Genomic DNA, 15,862 nt, shown 5'->3' with positions numbered 1-15,862 from the left:
AAATTTTCAACAAATTTAACCTTCAAGCCCCAGGACCCACAGATACAGACCCTGGAGAAAATGAAGGCAAGACTATCAGTATATGCAACCCAAGTATTAGTACTACTACAGATCTCAGCCCAACAGACTCACAAATTCCAATTGGTCCAAATCCAATCTGTACACCCTCTGAAGACATGTTTATCTTGCTGCCTGCACCGGTTCCACCAGATATTAACTCAACAACAACAAATTCAAGTGGCAAACTCAATGAAGGCCATGCAGAACCTAAACAAGAGCTGGAAAGATCATTCAACAATCTATATCAACTTGGACAACAAAAGAATCAAATTATTTACTTATTTTACTCAATTAGAAAGCTCCTTTTTCAAGCATCACTAAAGATTCCGCCCGACCGCTTTGGACAACTTCAGACACACTTCAAACTGCCAAGGCTCCTTGTTGGAATTGGTTAAACATTTACCATTTTTCTATTTTCTGAATCATCAAAACAGATATCAGCTCTAAATTCTGAAACTCTTGGGGCTTAAATCTTTCAAGTTGGGGGAGGAACTCACATTCTTTCAAAAAGTCACTCTTTTATCACCCTCCTCCCACCATCAATCTCACAGTACACAATTCAGAATATCTCAAAATTCTATGGAAACCTCCAACTAAATCTACCTCCTCAGCAAGAGTTTAAACTGCTTATCAACACTTGTTTTTAAAAAACCACACTCTTTTTACTTTTTTTCTTTCTTACAAATAACTTTTTGAGTCTTACAACGTTAGTGGCAATAGACCCAAATAGAAATGCTGTAATGCTTACTTTTGAACATAATTTTCTGGATCATAAGCACCATATTCAATCATCTGTAGAATGTTGTCTTTGATGGATTGGTTATGCTGTTTCATCATCTGAGACCAGAGCGATTCAATCTTTTGGTTATGGGTTGACTTCGTAAAATGCATCTGCTTTGTTGCTTCTTCTTTGGATATTTGATTGTATGTGTAGGATAGTTGCATCTGGTAGGCTTCCATCTGAACAGTTTCAGTACCATAGTTGGTTGTTAGCTTGTGGGGGATTCCGCCAGCTCTTGATGCAAGTTGAAGGAAGTAAACGGCAACGTGTCGAGGATCATTATTGGTGACATGAACAAACATTCCCAAATTTTTTTGGGACCAGGCGTCAACAAATCCATAGATCGTAAGTCCAAACGGCTTCAGCTTGTCGTGTCCATCACTAGACCAGATGTGATTAGGGCCGTATGTCCGATATATCCGACGTTTGCATATACCACGGAGACATGCCGCCATGCCTTCTGGATCAACCTCTCTGAGAACTTCATAAGCTAGTCTTCTGTAAAGATAAAACTATGTGTTAGTATTTAGATCTACACGAAGCTTTAATAAAGCTCACTTACTGTGGGATTTGTATGTTGTACTGCCGCATAAGGATCACTCTCATTCTCCAATAACCAGCATTATGTTGCAGCTTCGTAGTTCAAGCATCATTTACAGCTGCAAATACTTGTTCTGTGGTTACTGTACCATCTGCAACATCATTTCGAAGTATTTTCAAGTTGAGCTGGCTTAGGTAGCGCTTGACCGTACAAATAACTACATCAACGCCTGTTTTGTTAGCCAGTCGAGCTCGAATCTCTTCCATATTCATTCCTTTGGAGTGCGAAGGAATGATTGAAGCTTGGACTTTTGGGGTTAGTGGGGCTGGAGGTTGCCATTGTTGAAGATCACACACTCACAGTCCCCATCGTTTTTGCTTTTGACTTAGATTGCTGCAAGCAGAAATTTTTATTCCATGTTCTTCCTTAAGAATCTTCAAAATCTGGGGACCTCGGTGGCCAGCTAACAAGAGATTTTTGACAAGGTTTCTTTGATACTTTTCATGTGCAAAAGAAGAATCTATCTCGGATGAGTCAGAATTGGTATCGGAAGCAGTTGAGTAAGATGGGTCATCGGAACCGGATGTTTCTGAATAATTGGAGGTCAAGATCTCTTCACTATCAGAAGCAGACCATTTGTCATCATCAGAATCATTAGAAGAAATTTCATCCTGAGTTTCTGGTTCCGATTCAGAGCTATTTTGAGTTTGCTCATCAGGATCATTTGGATTGATTTGTGAGGCTCTTGAGCTAATAGAAGAAGCATCATCACCACTGTCATAATTAGAAGAAGTTTCATGATGGGAATCAAACTCTGACTCTGTGTAGTAAGGGTTTTGATTGGATTCAGTTCCAGACATGCTTGAGTCATCACTCATCTTGCTAGAAAAGTAAGGATTTAGTTGGTTGGTCTTTGATCGAAAAAGTCTTTAAAAAAGGTAATAAAACAGGGGTGTCTTTGGCAAACCGGCACAAGGAGATCAATGTGTAGGTGTCACTTAGGAGTATTTTGGAGAGGAAATTGTTTGATATTTGCATGTGGAAAGGGGACAAGGATGACTGCATAATTTGATTTTTCATAGCAAACTTCTACCTACTTCTACATATATATATGTGGGTACATTGATACATAGACATAGAAAAGAAACAAAAAAAATCAAGTTTTATGTATGTACAATTAACTTAATGGTTCGTAAGGGGTGATTTGAATTTCAAGTGATGTGAACTTCTATGCATGGTGTGTTTTTTCATGGTGTGTTTGTTGTGAGGAGGTCGGGTTGTTGGGGAGGCAATGTGAACTCGGGAGGATTTTTTTTGGGGTGATGGCGCAGTTGGCGCGATTTGGTGCTGGCGCGATTTTTGTCCCCTGTGAGCTTCCGTACTTTCTGGTCCTTGACCACATACACCACGGGTGGACTTCTGGAGTTTGAATCCAGTAAAAATACTGGATGGTGGCAAAGACCAAAAACCAGCTGGAAAATTTACAGAGGCAAAAAATTCCTGTAGGATTTTTGTATTCAATCCAAAATCAAGAAAACCAGCTGGAAAAATTACGGAGGCAAAAAAGTACTGTACAATTTTCGTATGCAATCTGAAAACAAAGAGTGTCGACTCATCTTGAGCGCATGAGCTTGCACTATATTGGAATAATTCTGATATGATTCCAATTTCAGTTCAGTTTGCCAGAGCTGAGAGCCCCCCTGTGCACCCCACTTCTGCGCCAGGACCACTTGAGGACTTCTGTCAAGTGGACTGAAGGCACAGTTTTTTCAAAACCACAAGTCAGCTGACATGATGACATCCTTGATTCCTCCCCTCTGTCCCACTGAACTTCATCGGATGAAGGATTTTTTTTCTTGGTCCTCACCAACCCTCCTTGATATCCTTCACATGCACAAAATCCTCCCCGTTGCCACCCCACCACCCACAACACATCCTTCATCCACACCCCAATTATCACCTGACCCATCACCAACCCTCTTCATATTTCAGCCGAGGAAATGACGGAATTATCCTCTGAAGCTCGCAGCATGTGTTTGAACTTGGAAGCCGACAACGTCGGTGTGGCGATCTTTGGTAGTGATTGACTCATCAAGGAGGGTGACACTGTCAAGCGAACTGGTCAGATTGTCAATGTCTCAGTGCCCTGAACTCTTGGGCGGTGTCGTTGATGCACTCTGTAACCCGATCAATGGAAAAGGTCTGATTGCTTGCAAGGCGCGTCGCCAAGCTTCCTTGAAGGCCCCGGTGTCTTGCCCCGTCAAACCATCAACGAGCCTATGATGACCGGTATCAAGTCCATCAACACAAAGTTATCATCTACAACAACTTTTCTATGCAGGCTGTGGCCTATCGTTGGATTTCTGTGCACTTCCATTGTCCTCCCAATCGTGAGGCTTACCCCGGACAGGTCTTTGTATGTTGATTGAACTCCTCCCTGCCCAGCAAATCCAGTTTGGCTGATAGTTTCTGTTTCCGTACCTCCACTTGCGTCTATTGGAACGAGCTGCTAAGAAGAACAACAAATTCGGTGCTGGTCCTTTGACTGCCCTCCCAATCATCGAGACCCATAGTGAGTCAGACCAATGTCATCTCAATCACGGATGGTCCAATCTTATTGGAAGCTGATCAGTTGTGCATCAAAGGTGTCCGACCCGCTATTAACGTTTTTTTTTCGTCTCTTGTTTGATTCTTGCATTTCATGCTTTCATGCCCGTTGTTTTCTATCTTTTGTTTATCTCTTGTTGTTATGACTTCTCACTATTCTGGGACGACTCGCCCTTTTTTACTATGAATCAAATTACTGCTACATATTGTTCTTTTACCGGGAGTAGAACGGGAGGTGGGATTGGTCCACGATGCCGTTAAACCAAACGAGCCAAGGCGACAGGGACCCGTCCCCATACCGCGGCGCCGCGAGGCGCAGCGAAGCCAGGGCTCATACAGAGGCCACGCCTCATCTGAGATTGAGGCGACGCCCTGGCGAGTAGGGAGGGACCGGAGAAGAGACCAGCAGCCTAGGGGTACAGAACCCCGCTGGACCATCAAGTCCCTCGCCCCTAGTCGACTCGTCTTCCTCCCCTCCACACAGTTCTTTACCTTCCCATTTTCTTGATCCTGAGACCTTAGTCTACACCGGCTCAAGAACCCGGAAAATCTAATTTTCAGACATTATAGATAGAGTTACAACTACATCAAAAGCTACAGTGCAAATCCTATCAGCCTGACTCCCAACTGTGATTAACATCCATCCAATTAGCATATACTTCCACAATCACATAGAATCTCACGCCCACGCTTCCCCACTATTTCCGCAAATCCCCTATCCATCGAAATCACACAACATGTCCAACCCCATCGCAGAAACCAGCAATCAGCTGAAAGCATCCACCGACTTAGCAGTAGACTCATCCCAACAAAACCCCTTAGAACATACCTCTTCGGACGATACCACTCCCAACCTTGACACCCAAACTTCCCAAGCTCAAGCAACTCCGAGCGCCATAGCCCCCAAGACAAACCCACCCAGAGCAGCCAAGACCACAGCCCCGAAGAACACTTCACAAGACACAGTCAAACCGCACAAAAAAGGGAAAGACACCCAAGCCCGCGAGACCGCCAAGACTGCAGTCAAGCTGGACCAACAGGACACAGAGATCGTGAGGGCCTTAGGAGCAGCGCATAGTAAGCAACATAATATGTTTGAGCTAAGAGTCAAAGAAAGATAACTAGAAAAAATAAAAATAAAAAAAACAGCAACAGCCAGGAACCTCGAGGCAGAGGAAGAAGAAGACCCCGTCATCGTTGAACTCAAGGAAGATCCCAGGATCGCAAAAGAAAAGGCGGCCAACATAGTCCTTCAAAAAGCACTCAAGGCACAAGAAGAAGGAGACAAAGAGAAAGCTGACCGGTTACTAGCGATGTGGGACAAGTTGTCAGAGAAGGCAAAGGGGGGAGAGCAGAAGTCAAAAAGCCGGACGCCGGTGGACGGTCCTCAATCCAATGAACCAAATCAGATCATCCCAATGAAATGACCAGCAACAGAACGCACAGACACGCAGGTTGGATCCACAAAGTTCATCTGGGGCGTCAGCAACAGCCACGATGACAGAGGATTCACCCCTTACTTCCACAAGCTAATCCTTGAGCTGAAGGGCCCCCTCTCATTCACCATCTTCAATAAATAATGGCAGGAAAAGGCTCTAACGTACCAGTCACTGAATAGGCCAAAGACCGACGAGACGGCAGCAGAGAAGGGACTTCGCTATCACGGGTACCCGGTCCCAGACAAGTGGAGGCAGACATTCATTGATTGGACCCTCAACCACGCCTGCGCGCGCGAAACATTGGGCGTCAAGTACAAATACAAAACCTTAGTGGAGTGGCTCTTGATCCACAAGAGCCATTGCAACAAATTGATGAAGCGACATGCATTCATGGTGGGCCTCCGGTACAACATCCGGATCAGAAACAACGCATTTGCCTTCAGACCGGAAAGCGGGGGAGAAGAGTCCTTTTCCAATATCTCGATTTTTAAGCAAGACACAGCGGACAACGTGTATGGGGAAGCAAAGGACTTCGACAAGATCGGGGTACAGTGCAACCCATACGCTCCGGGTGGAACAAGGTGCAAATGGGATGTTCATACAGGTTTGAAGCCGGTATTGGCTGCGCCACTGCCACAGAAGCAACAGACCGGACAAACCTCGGACAAAGGGAAAGCCAGGCTGCCTCAGAAGCCACCAACAGCACCAGCAAACGCCACGGTACCAACAAGACCTGCAAGGGGCAGCTACAAGGGAAATCAGTTCGATCCAAACTATGTCAACCCAAGGAGTATCAGGAACGCAGGGCCACCAGGAGATGGACAACTGGTAAAATATAGGTAAATTGGAATCACACACGGAATCCCCAACCCCTTATCTACAAGCTCCTTGGCACCCCCTCCCCCCCTTTTTATCCTTTTTGTCCACCTGAGTCCTACCCCCCCCCCCCCCCCCCCCCCACCCCATTTCTTGTTTTCCTATTTCCCACATTGTCTCCCCCCATCCCATGCCAAACAAAACCCACGTATGATAAATCTCATAACGGAATAAAAACCATAACTATTGTTTCTGACTATGATCCTTGTAAACAATCAGGGATAGTCACGACAAGTGCCATGAGTCCGCTGTACTGAACCCGGTGTTAACCAAAGACCCGCAGCCAATTTGGCCATCTGAGATTAAGTGTGAGATGAGAGTTGAAGAATGGGAACAGGGCCTAAAGAAAGCAGGCTTGCTAGAAGAATACCAAGATGTAATTGACGGCTCCCGGGAGGGTTTCGACCAAGGGATCCCGGCGCACGAAAACCAGTTGAAGGTCCCGTTCTTTTCTCCCCCTAACCACCAGTCAGCGCTACACGCAAAAGAGAAGATAGAAGAATCAATCAAAAAAGAACTAGCGGCAGGGAGAATGTACGGACCGTACACACAAGAACAAGTACATAAGAGATTTGGCTTCTTTAGAACAAACCCGCTAGGCGCCGTTGTGAATGGAGAAGGCTCAGTCCGCCCCATTAACGATCTATCCTTCCCGAGGAACGACCCAGATACACCGTCAGTAAACTCATTTGTCAACAAGAAAGACTACATGACAACTTGGGATGATTTTGACTCCGTCTCCTGGTTCTTCCAGAGACAAAACTGTTGGAATTCATCGAATGATGACAATTCTTGAAAGAGAAAGATTCATGGTGAGTGTATTTCACTCGAATACACTCACAGGATCACAAGTGCTGAAATAAGAAATTTATTTCACAAGATGCAGATTCGGCCGGTTCTGAAAAAGAACAACCGATTGGCAAGAGAGCATTATGCTCAATGATCAATGATCCAGATCAAAGATTGAACTCAAGGTAAGTTTGGGATCTTAATCTTGGACAACAGAGAAAGAAGGGAATGAACAAAAGCTCATTCTATCTCATTCACTCTCACAGATCATCAACAACTCTGAACATTAATAATCCCTACAAACTTATCAATTGTATAAGCTCACCAACAGTGAGTTAGATTACTTGTAAGAAGATTAAAACAACAAGAAGGAAGATTAACTGACAAACAAGGACCATTGTTATCAGCCAACATCAACAGTAAAATAGCTAGAAAGCTATTGCTACAAGTTTTGATACCGAAACCATTATCCAAGTAATGTGCCGATTGTCATACCAAAACAAGCATGATTCTTGAATTAACTAACGTTCTATTCAATTTGCTTTATTATTAAGTAAAACAGATTAACGTCTTATCGCAAGAAGATATCAACGTAGTACATACCAATTATTTTCTCAACTAAAGATAGCTCGCAGAGTATTTCTGCCTTTCAGGTATTATAACTACTATTATTCATTGTATTAATTAGGACAATTACTTACTATAAAGAAATAAAATAAATTTCAGTTCTCTGAAATCTTTCAAAAAAGAGCCGTTCCTCCTAGCCATATTTGACTGGGAAAAGGTGTATTGCCAGATCCCCACGGCTAAATCTCAATGGCTGTATCTAATGATCAGAGATTTCGAGGGGAAGATTCTCATAGATACAAGAATAGCCTATGGAGGCGTGGCCGGGTGCGGCTCCTTTGGCCGACCAGCGGATGCGTGGAAACTACTGATGCTCAGCAAATTCAACCTTGTGAACGTTTTTCGCTGGGTGGACAACAACTTGTTTTTCAAGAAGGCGACAGACCCACTAGAAATGAAACAAATAGTTGAACGGTCCGACAAGCTCGGAGTAAAAATAAACGTCATGAAATTCGTCCCTTTTCAGGAAGAGCAGAAATACATAGGTTTTATCTGGAACGCAACGAGAAAGACAGTACGCCTCCCAGAAGACAAGCGGTTCCAGAGAGTTCAACAGGTCAAAGACCTCCTAGAACCCAACCGAATCTTCCCTTTCAAACACATTGAGAAGATGGCGGGTCGCTTAAACCATGTGACATACATTCTTCCACAGCTCCGATGCTACTTGAACGGCCTGTACGGCTGGATGAATGGATGGAAGGTGCAAAGCAATGAGCTACGGAACCCAAAAGGCGCAAGGATCAACATGGAATTCTGGTTCAAGACACTCTTGAACTACAAAGAAACTAGAATGATCCGCAACCCAGATCCGACCGAAATTGGGTGGGTAGGCGACGCATCGACGAGTTACGGCATTGGAGTCACAATAGGACGTCGATGGGCCCAATTTAAACTATTAAAGGGATGGGAAACGGGTCCAGAAAAGCCAAAAGATATTGCATGGCTCGAAACAGTAGCCAGTCGTCTCGGCCTCATAGCAATGAAACAGCTGGATATCCGCCCCGGGAAGACTCTCATAGCGTGGACGGAAAATACAACCACGGAAGGAGTCATCACACGGCGGAAGTCAAAACACGTCTGTGTCAACAAAGAGTGGAAGAAGATACAAGATCTTCTGGTAGAGATGGAGCTGGACTTGGTAGCCAAGAGGGTGTGCTCAAAGGAGAACGTGGCCGACGCATTGTCACGCGGTGATAGATCGGGTCACGAACCCAAATACATGTTAGCTACACCACGGGCGAAGCTCAACGAAATGATTTTGATTGCCAGCCAATATCATTTCAGTTGGTCTGCATGCAAGGGGGGACCGTCGCCAGACGGTTGGCGTTTTCACTGGAAAATTCCAGGAACCCAACTGGAAGGCAATCCAAAATTATTTTGGATCCCCAACGCACTTCCGAATTGGTTTTGTGTGCAATTTGGCATGGTTACGGGCCGTTGCAGGTTTTGGAGGGCTCAAAACAAGGTTTGGGCAAGTTGGGTGGACAAAAGGGAGGCTTGAACATGCAACATGATTCTGATCCACCCCAACACAGTTCATTGCCAACTGCCCCAGACACACTGTGGCATGGGGATGCTGTTTTATATATACACCACGGGTGAAGATTCAAATTTTCCATCCAGAAAATTTACTGGATGGTAGGAAAACCCGAAAACCAATCGGAATTGTTCTGGTATGGTTGAAGGACCAAAAACCGATCGGAATGCTTCCCGTATGGTCAAAGGACCGGAACCATTCCGATCGCAATTTGGGTAGCGTCCAAAATGGAATGAAGTCAAAATTGATTTGACTTCATTCCAGGAAACAGACCATTCCGTTTTTTTTCCTGGATTTTCCCCAGAATATTTCCAAATATGGCTGACCACACCTCACAGAAGCATGGTCCTATATATAAAACAGCGTCCCCATGCCACAGTGTGTCTGGGGCAGTTGGCAAGGAACTTGGTTGGGGTGGATCAGAAGCATGTTGCATGTTCAAGCCTCCCTTTTGTCCACCCAACTTGCCCAAACCTTGTTTGAGCCCTCCAAAACCTGTGATGGCCCGTAACCATGCCAAATTGCACACAAAAGCAATTCGGAAGTGCGTTGGGGATCCAAAATAATTTTGGATTGCCTTCCAGTTGGGTTCCTGGAATTTTCTAGTGAAAGCGCCAACCGTCTGGCGACGGTCCCCCCTTGCAGGCAGACCAACCGCAATGATATTGGCTGGAAATCAAAATCATTTCGTTGAGCTTTGCCCGTGGTGTAGGACCATGCTTCTGTGAGGTGTGGTCAGCCATATTCGGAAATATTCTGGGGAAAATCCAGGAAAAAAAACGGAATGGTCTGTTTCCTGGAATGAAGTCAAATCAATTTTGGACGCTACCCAAATTGCAATCGGAATGGTTCCGGTCCTTTGACCATACGGGAAGCATTCCGTTTGGTTTTTGGTCCTTCAACCATACCAGAACAATTCCGATTGGTTTTTGGGTTTTCCTACCATGTAGTAAATTTTCTGGATGGAAACTTTGAATCTTCACCCGTGGTGTATTGTATTGCCCGATGATTTAGCCTCTTGCATGTATCAGGACTTCTGAACCCCTTCTCCCCCCCCCCCCCCCCCCGTTACGCAATGACAGAAACACTATAAGATCATAGCCCCACTCACCCGAGGGGCTCAGTCCCCCATCCCCCCGACAGTACCTGAGGCAAGGTGCCACTACAATTAGAGCTGGAGAGAATTTCTTATTTCATCAGGGATGGTTCATACTGAACCAAAGCCTCCACTAACTGGGAGATGCATTTCCTCAGGAGCTACCGCTGGAACACCCTCCTCTCATATAATACTGCAGTAAGGAAATACATCAAGTTCGCCTAAGCCACTAACAGGGTCCCTTTCCACCTCCCCCTCGGCCCGGACGATGTTTATGAATTTTGCTACTGGGCGGGAAGAGTAGCGGACGCCCCGACAGAACACAACGTAGCAGCAAACACCTTAGCCAAATATCTTTCTGGACTACTAACCTGGCACCTGTACCACAGAAAGCAGTATCCGAAGGACACCCAAGCAACGGTCGCTATCCTCTTAAGATCGTCAACATACGTAGATGTCACTACTCCACCAAAAGAGAAGAAAGGGGCCGTCAAGATCCCACACCTAGTACGACTGGCTAACGCCTTGGCAGGAGGGACATAATTCCAGCAAGCGGTCCTAGATCTGGCCATCACCGCTTTCTGGGGGATGGCGCGTCTGTCCAAAGTCACCTACTACGAAGAGAAGGGAACGTTAGACAAGACTTCCGAACTGCGCACCACGGATGTTACCTTTGGTCGCGCAGATGGGGCACAGACCGCCACCCTAGCGCTCCGAGGAGCTAGAACTGCAGCACCAGGAGAGATCCAGGTCATACCTACAAAGCCTTGACAACATGCTTTGCCCGGTCGCGGCGGTACGTCGAAGGATGGCCAACGCGCGGCACCACCCCGATACTTCTCTCTTTGGTTACAACAACCCAGACGGCACCAGGACCCACTTAGTCAAGAGAACGGTATGCGAGTTCTTGTCTCGAACGTGGACAGAGTTAGGAATCCAAAGGATTTCAGGTCATTCATTCCGGGTAGGAGGCGCTTCACTCCGGAACGCCATGGGAGTCCCCAAAGAAGAGATCTGCAAGTTGGGATGATGAAAGTCAGAATGCTACCGGCTATACCTCAGGGAATACACCAGACCAGAGAAAGCAGAGGCCTCTCAGACATTGAATGAACTAGCCGGGTACTGGAAGCAATAGTAGAAATGAATCCCACTTCTTTGCTCCCAAGACACGGAAACCCCAACCGGGTAGCAGCAGGCACGGGTTCGGCTCTAGGCCGCGGTGCCTAGAGAATTGGGTCTTACACCCTTGCCGACACACTCCCGTGTGTGCTGCTCCAGAGAGGAGGCTTTCTCCGTCCGCTCTTCCTCTCCCTCCCTTCTCCCTCCAGGGAACAAGACTTCACTGCCCCCAAAGCTCATGCCCTCCGGAGAGGCTAAGGGTATTGAGAGTAGATTTTCTGCTCAGTTGCAGCGTACCACAATGCCAATGTTAAAATGCACTTAGTTTGCAACCTCTCGCATATTATGTGTGTCATCACCTCAAACTCATTTCTATGCAATGTGTACTTAGCTCAATGGTTAGAGCATCACTCGTGAATGCTGAGTATGTGAGTTCGACTCTCAAAGTACACGAGGTTGTCGGTTCAATACCCACTTCACTCAGACCATACTTTTCACAAGTTCAATAAAGGGCACAGAGGTGGAAGTGAGGCGGAGAACCACAACCACTTCAGGTTGCTCCCCCTTTCCACAACCCGTACACGGGGATCTTGGGAAGTCACTCCCTGACTTCCAGGATCCTCTAGATGCTTTGATGCATTGAAAGTGTAGCAGCACTCGCGCCAAAAGATAATGTCACTGCCGCTCCTACGCGGTTGACTCATAGAGAAGACTACACGGTCCCTGCCGGCCCTTCAGGCCTGAGTGGACAAGATGACTCAACCAGGGAATTTGCTGAGGGAATGGCCCGTGGTTGAAACCCCGGGTGGTTAAGAGACTGGCTGTCCAGTCGGAATCATACCTGGACAGTGGAATGAAATTGACCACAAATCAGAATGGGAAAGATTCCAAAATGATTTTGATTTCCAGCTTGGAATGCCTTCCAAAGGCATTCCGGATCGGTTTGGATTACGGTGTTTTGCCTAGTATTTAGGCTGAAGGGAATCCGAATCACATTTGGGCTGGTTGGGAATCCGAAATATCTTTGGAATTCCTTCCAGTCCCATTTCTGAAAAAATCCAGTGGAAACGCCGACTGTCTGGCGACGGTTTCCCCTTGCAGGCAGTTGAACCAAACTCATTTTGGGTGCCAATCGAAATCATTCGGAAAGCTTCACCCGTGGTGTACGCCGCAATCTTCAGCCACAGCTTTTTGCGTAACAGCCGGTCATCCTCGGCCTCCTCCGCATTGATCTTTGCCAGCTCCAGGTCGCCCGTGCCTTCCCGTGCGCAGGGCCAGGTCAACACTGCTCTCATATCTTGCTGTAGATCAGACCACACGCCTGCAGCTTGTTGTTGACTTTACAGATCCGCAGCGCGTAGTCTAGGTCGTAGTACGGCTTGCCCGTCACCGGGTTTTCCAACGTACTGGCTAGGAAACGAAGCAGCGATCCTTTGTCTGCCTGTTGTTGGGTGGCATAGAGGGTAAGCAGTGTTAGGTTTCACACAACTAAGATTGTATCATTTCTTATGAGTTATGGTCTATCCAACAGTACTGGAGACAGAGAAATGAAAGTAGAAAACAATGTGTACCTAAGGGCAGAGCTGCTCATTACTGAGAGATATAAGAGTAAGAAGAAGTCTTCAAGTGCCGCTATGCAGCTGAGTGAATCCACGGATTCTGTAGGCTAACAAGACTGGAAGCTGCATCAGCTGTTGCGCTCCTTGCTGTGCACTAAGAAAAGAAGATGTTCTTCTTACTTTGGCTCGGGGATCTTGTAAGTCAAGAGTCGCCTATTCGAGCTGATAGAGAAGAACCGCAGTTGTCTGTTGCAATGCGTATAGACAACTGTCAGGCTAGGGTCATGGATGACTAGAGCTCAACAGCGATGGGCTCACCTCCGTGGTTGGGACTGGAGATCCTATTGCTGAAGCTTGAACCTGGTCGGTCTGGTCTGGCGTCGGATGTCAAAGTGCTGCACAAGCAAACAAATGCTCTAGTCAGCTCCAACGATCCTAGCTGAGGCTATCCCAATAGACGCACTTACCTGGTAGGTTGTTTGTCTTGTTTGGGTCGCTTGGGCGCTTTGTTGGTTGCTGACGTGGCTAGAAGGTTTGGAGCGGAGGAAATAGCTTTAGCCCATTCCTTCTGCCTTAGGGCGGCATGCATATTGCATGCGCCTGAAGGTCGCGCCGGCTTACCTTGATCCCCTGTAGGGTTAGGTTTAGCTGCCTTGCGCTTCCTCTGATTCGGGGATGTACCCAAATCCTGAAAAGCAGCGCATTGTGGACGGGCGCATCGGAGTTGTTGAGTCTGGAGATCACAAATTTCAGCTACTCGATCACGGTCTCCTCGTTCTTGTCCAAGCCTCTCTTGACCGATCGTCGCGGAGGGATCAGTGCTGGGATGAGCCGCTTGAAATCCAGCTTGGGTTGGCGCATGAAGGCGGTGGTGGCCGCGCGGGCGTCATGGCTAACAAGCACGGGTGTGTTTTTGTACTAGTAGAGCTCGAGGTCGGCCTGGCGGTTGAGCCCGTCGATCGCCTTCTTCCAGTCCTCTTTGAGGATGTACACCACGAGAGCGATTTCGGCTCCCTTGGACCAACAACCCGACGACAAAGGGGCCCACGTCGGGCTACCGTGTGAAAACAGGGCAGCCCGTTGTCGGGGTGTCAAGACAGTCAGTCCGCCGTACCTCTTGACGTCAAGAGGTACGGCGGACTGACTTCGGTCAATCCGCCGCCTGTCTGCCCGTGTGTTGCTGGCAGGACCCACGGTGGCTTGACCAAGGTCGATCCACCGCCAGTCTGCCGGTCTGTTGCCGGGCAGACAGTTGCTGGCTCGACCGGATGGTCTGCTGCCCACTGCACTACAAACATGGATGAATTTGGGAAGGCATATATTGATCAATATGGCATATATTGATCAAATTATATTGATCTTTTTTTTTTTTTTGAAATTCCTCTTTGATTTGTTTCCTTCCTGCAACATCATAACCCTTCTATCAACTCTATTTCTCTTGATTTCCTCCTTTCTTAGTTTTCAACCATAGTGAAAGCTTCATTTTGTTGCCAGATCAAATAGGTCATTTTTACATACTCATATGAATTATTCCTGAGAAATAATAGTCTGTTAAGTCAGGCAGGGAGGGGGATGGGGGGAGGAGGAATGGGGAGGCATGAATTATTGTCACTTGAACCTTGCAGAAGTGTTGAAATCTACTTTCCAAAAAAAAAAAAAAAAGAAAACAATCAGTCTCAATATATCATGCTACATCAATTTTGTTCAAATTTAATGGCTTGTATATATGACTCATCATATCCAATATCGTAAATTTCTACTAGGCCTGAGATTGATTTAATGTTTTTACCAGATTTGAGTAAGGTGTCTTTTGCTTCTGTTGTTCAATCAAAGACTAATGGGAGGTGTTTCCCCAATATATTCAATGGGTAAACTGATGCTATCTCAGAATCTGAGGTTCAACATTTTTGGAATCTAAAGAGATTGATTGAGTATGGTTGGTTTGAAACTATCCCCTAAAATTATCAGGCAGTGTTTTTTGTGCTTCTGCCACTGTGTCTCAACCAGGGCTAAGATTTATTTCATGATATTGGGACTATGAGGATCAGCAATATCTGAAAAATAATCTGAGAAATTTTTGGTCTATGAAAGTCCCAAAATGTTGCAGTTAAAGTCTGATCAGTGTGAAATATTGCCTAATTGGTTGGTTTTGTTGTGTTTCTGCAACTATATCTCAACTAGCAATGGGGATGAATTCATGATATTAGTACCATAATGATGAGAAAAGTTGAAAGATTAATTGAGGAAGGCTTTTTGCCAATGAAAATCTCCCAATGTAGCAGCCCCATTTAATCAGTCACAAACTATTGCCTCATTTTTTGTGTTTCTGCCATTATATCTCAACCAGGAATGTTGAATATTCCATGATATTGGTACCAGAATGTCCATCCATTTTTAAAGATTATTTTGGTGTAGCTTTCATGGATTAAAATCCCAAAACCAAGCGGCTAAAGTCTGATTAGTTTCAAAATATTGCCTAATTGGGTATTTTTTGGTGTTTCTGCCACTGTGTCTGAACAAGGGCTAACATTTATTTCATGATATTGATACCATTATAATAAGCGATGTTGAGAGAGTAATTTGGTTCAGCTCTTGACCATGAAAATCCCAAAATGTGGCAGCTACAGTCTCATGAGTCTCAAAATATCACCAAATTGGGCTTTTCTTTCTGTTTCTGCCACCATATCTCAACCAGGAATGGTGAATATTTCATGATATTGGGACCAGAATATTCATCCACTTACAAAGAATTTTTTGGTATAGCTTTCATGTATGTAAATGCCCAAAAGGAGCTGCTATAGTCTGATTAGTCTCAAAATATTGCCGATTGG

General features: G+C 45.7%; 3 protein-coding genes across 3 annotated transcripts; 1 reads left to right on the top strand and 2 right to left on the bottom strand.

Moving 5' to 3' along the window:
- Positions 1–1,738: 1,738 nt before the first annotated feature.
- PtA15_12A508 (uncharacterized protein) lies at positions 1,739–2,260 on the bottom strand (the record flags this gene model as incomplete). The annotated part of the gene is made up of 1 exon (XM_053162124.1): positions 1,739–2,260. One exon carries the CDS (start codon positions 2,258–2,260, stop codon positions 1,739–1,741), a length of 522 nt encoding a protein of 173 aa, XP_053026073.1.
- Positions 2,261–3,412: 1,152 nt separating this feature from the next.
- PtA15_12A507 (uncharacterized protein) lies at positions 3,413–3,665 on the top strand (the record flags this gene model as incomplete). The annotated part of the gene is made up of 2 exons (XM_053162123.1): positions 3,413–3,439; positions 3,525–3,665. 2 exons carry the CDS (start codon positions 3,413–3,415, stop codon positions 3,663–3,665), a joined length of 168 nt encoding a protein of 55 aa, XP_053026072.1.
- Positions 3,666–12,763: 9,098 nt separating this feature from the next.
- Positions 12,764–13,892, bottom strand: PtA15_12A506 (uncharacterized protein; the record flags this gene model as incomplete). Its single annotated transcript, XM_053162122.1, has 2 exons — positions 12,764–12,878; positions 13,789–13,892. 2 exons carry the CDS (start codon positions 13,890–13,892, stop codon positions 12,764–12,766), a joined length of 219 nt encoding a protein of 72 aa, XP_053026071.1.
- Positions 13,893–15,862: the final 1,970 nt, after the last annotated feature.

Source organism: Puccinia triticina, chromosome 12A (genome assembly GCF_026914185.1).
Source record: "Puccinia triticina chromosome 12A, complete sequence".
NCBI lineage: Eukaryota > Fungi > Basidiomycota > Pucciniomycetes > Pucciniales > Pucciniaceae > Puccinia > Puccinia triticina.
The sequence above is the reverse complement of the archived record's forward strand: the minus strand, read 5'-3'. Positions and strand labels throughout refer to the sequence as shown.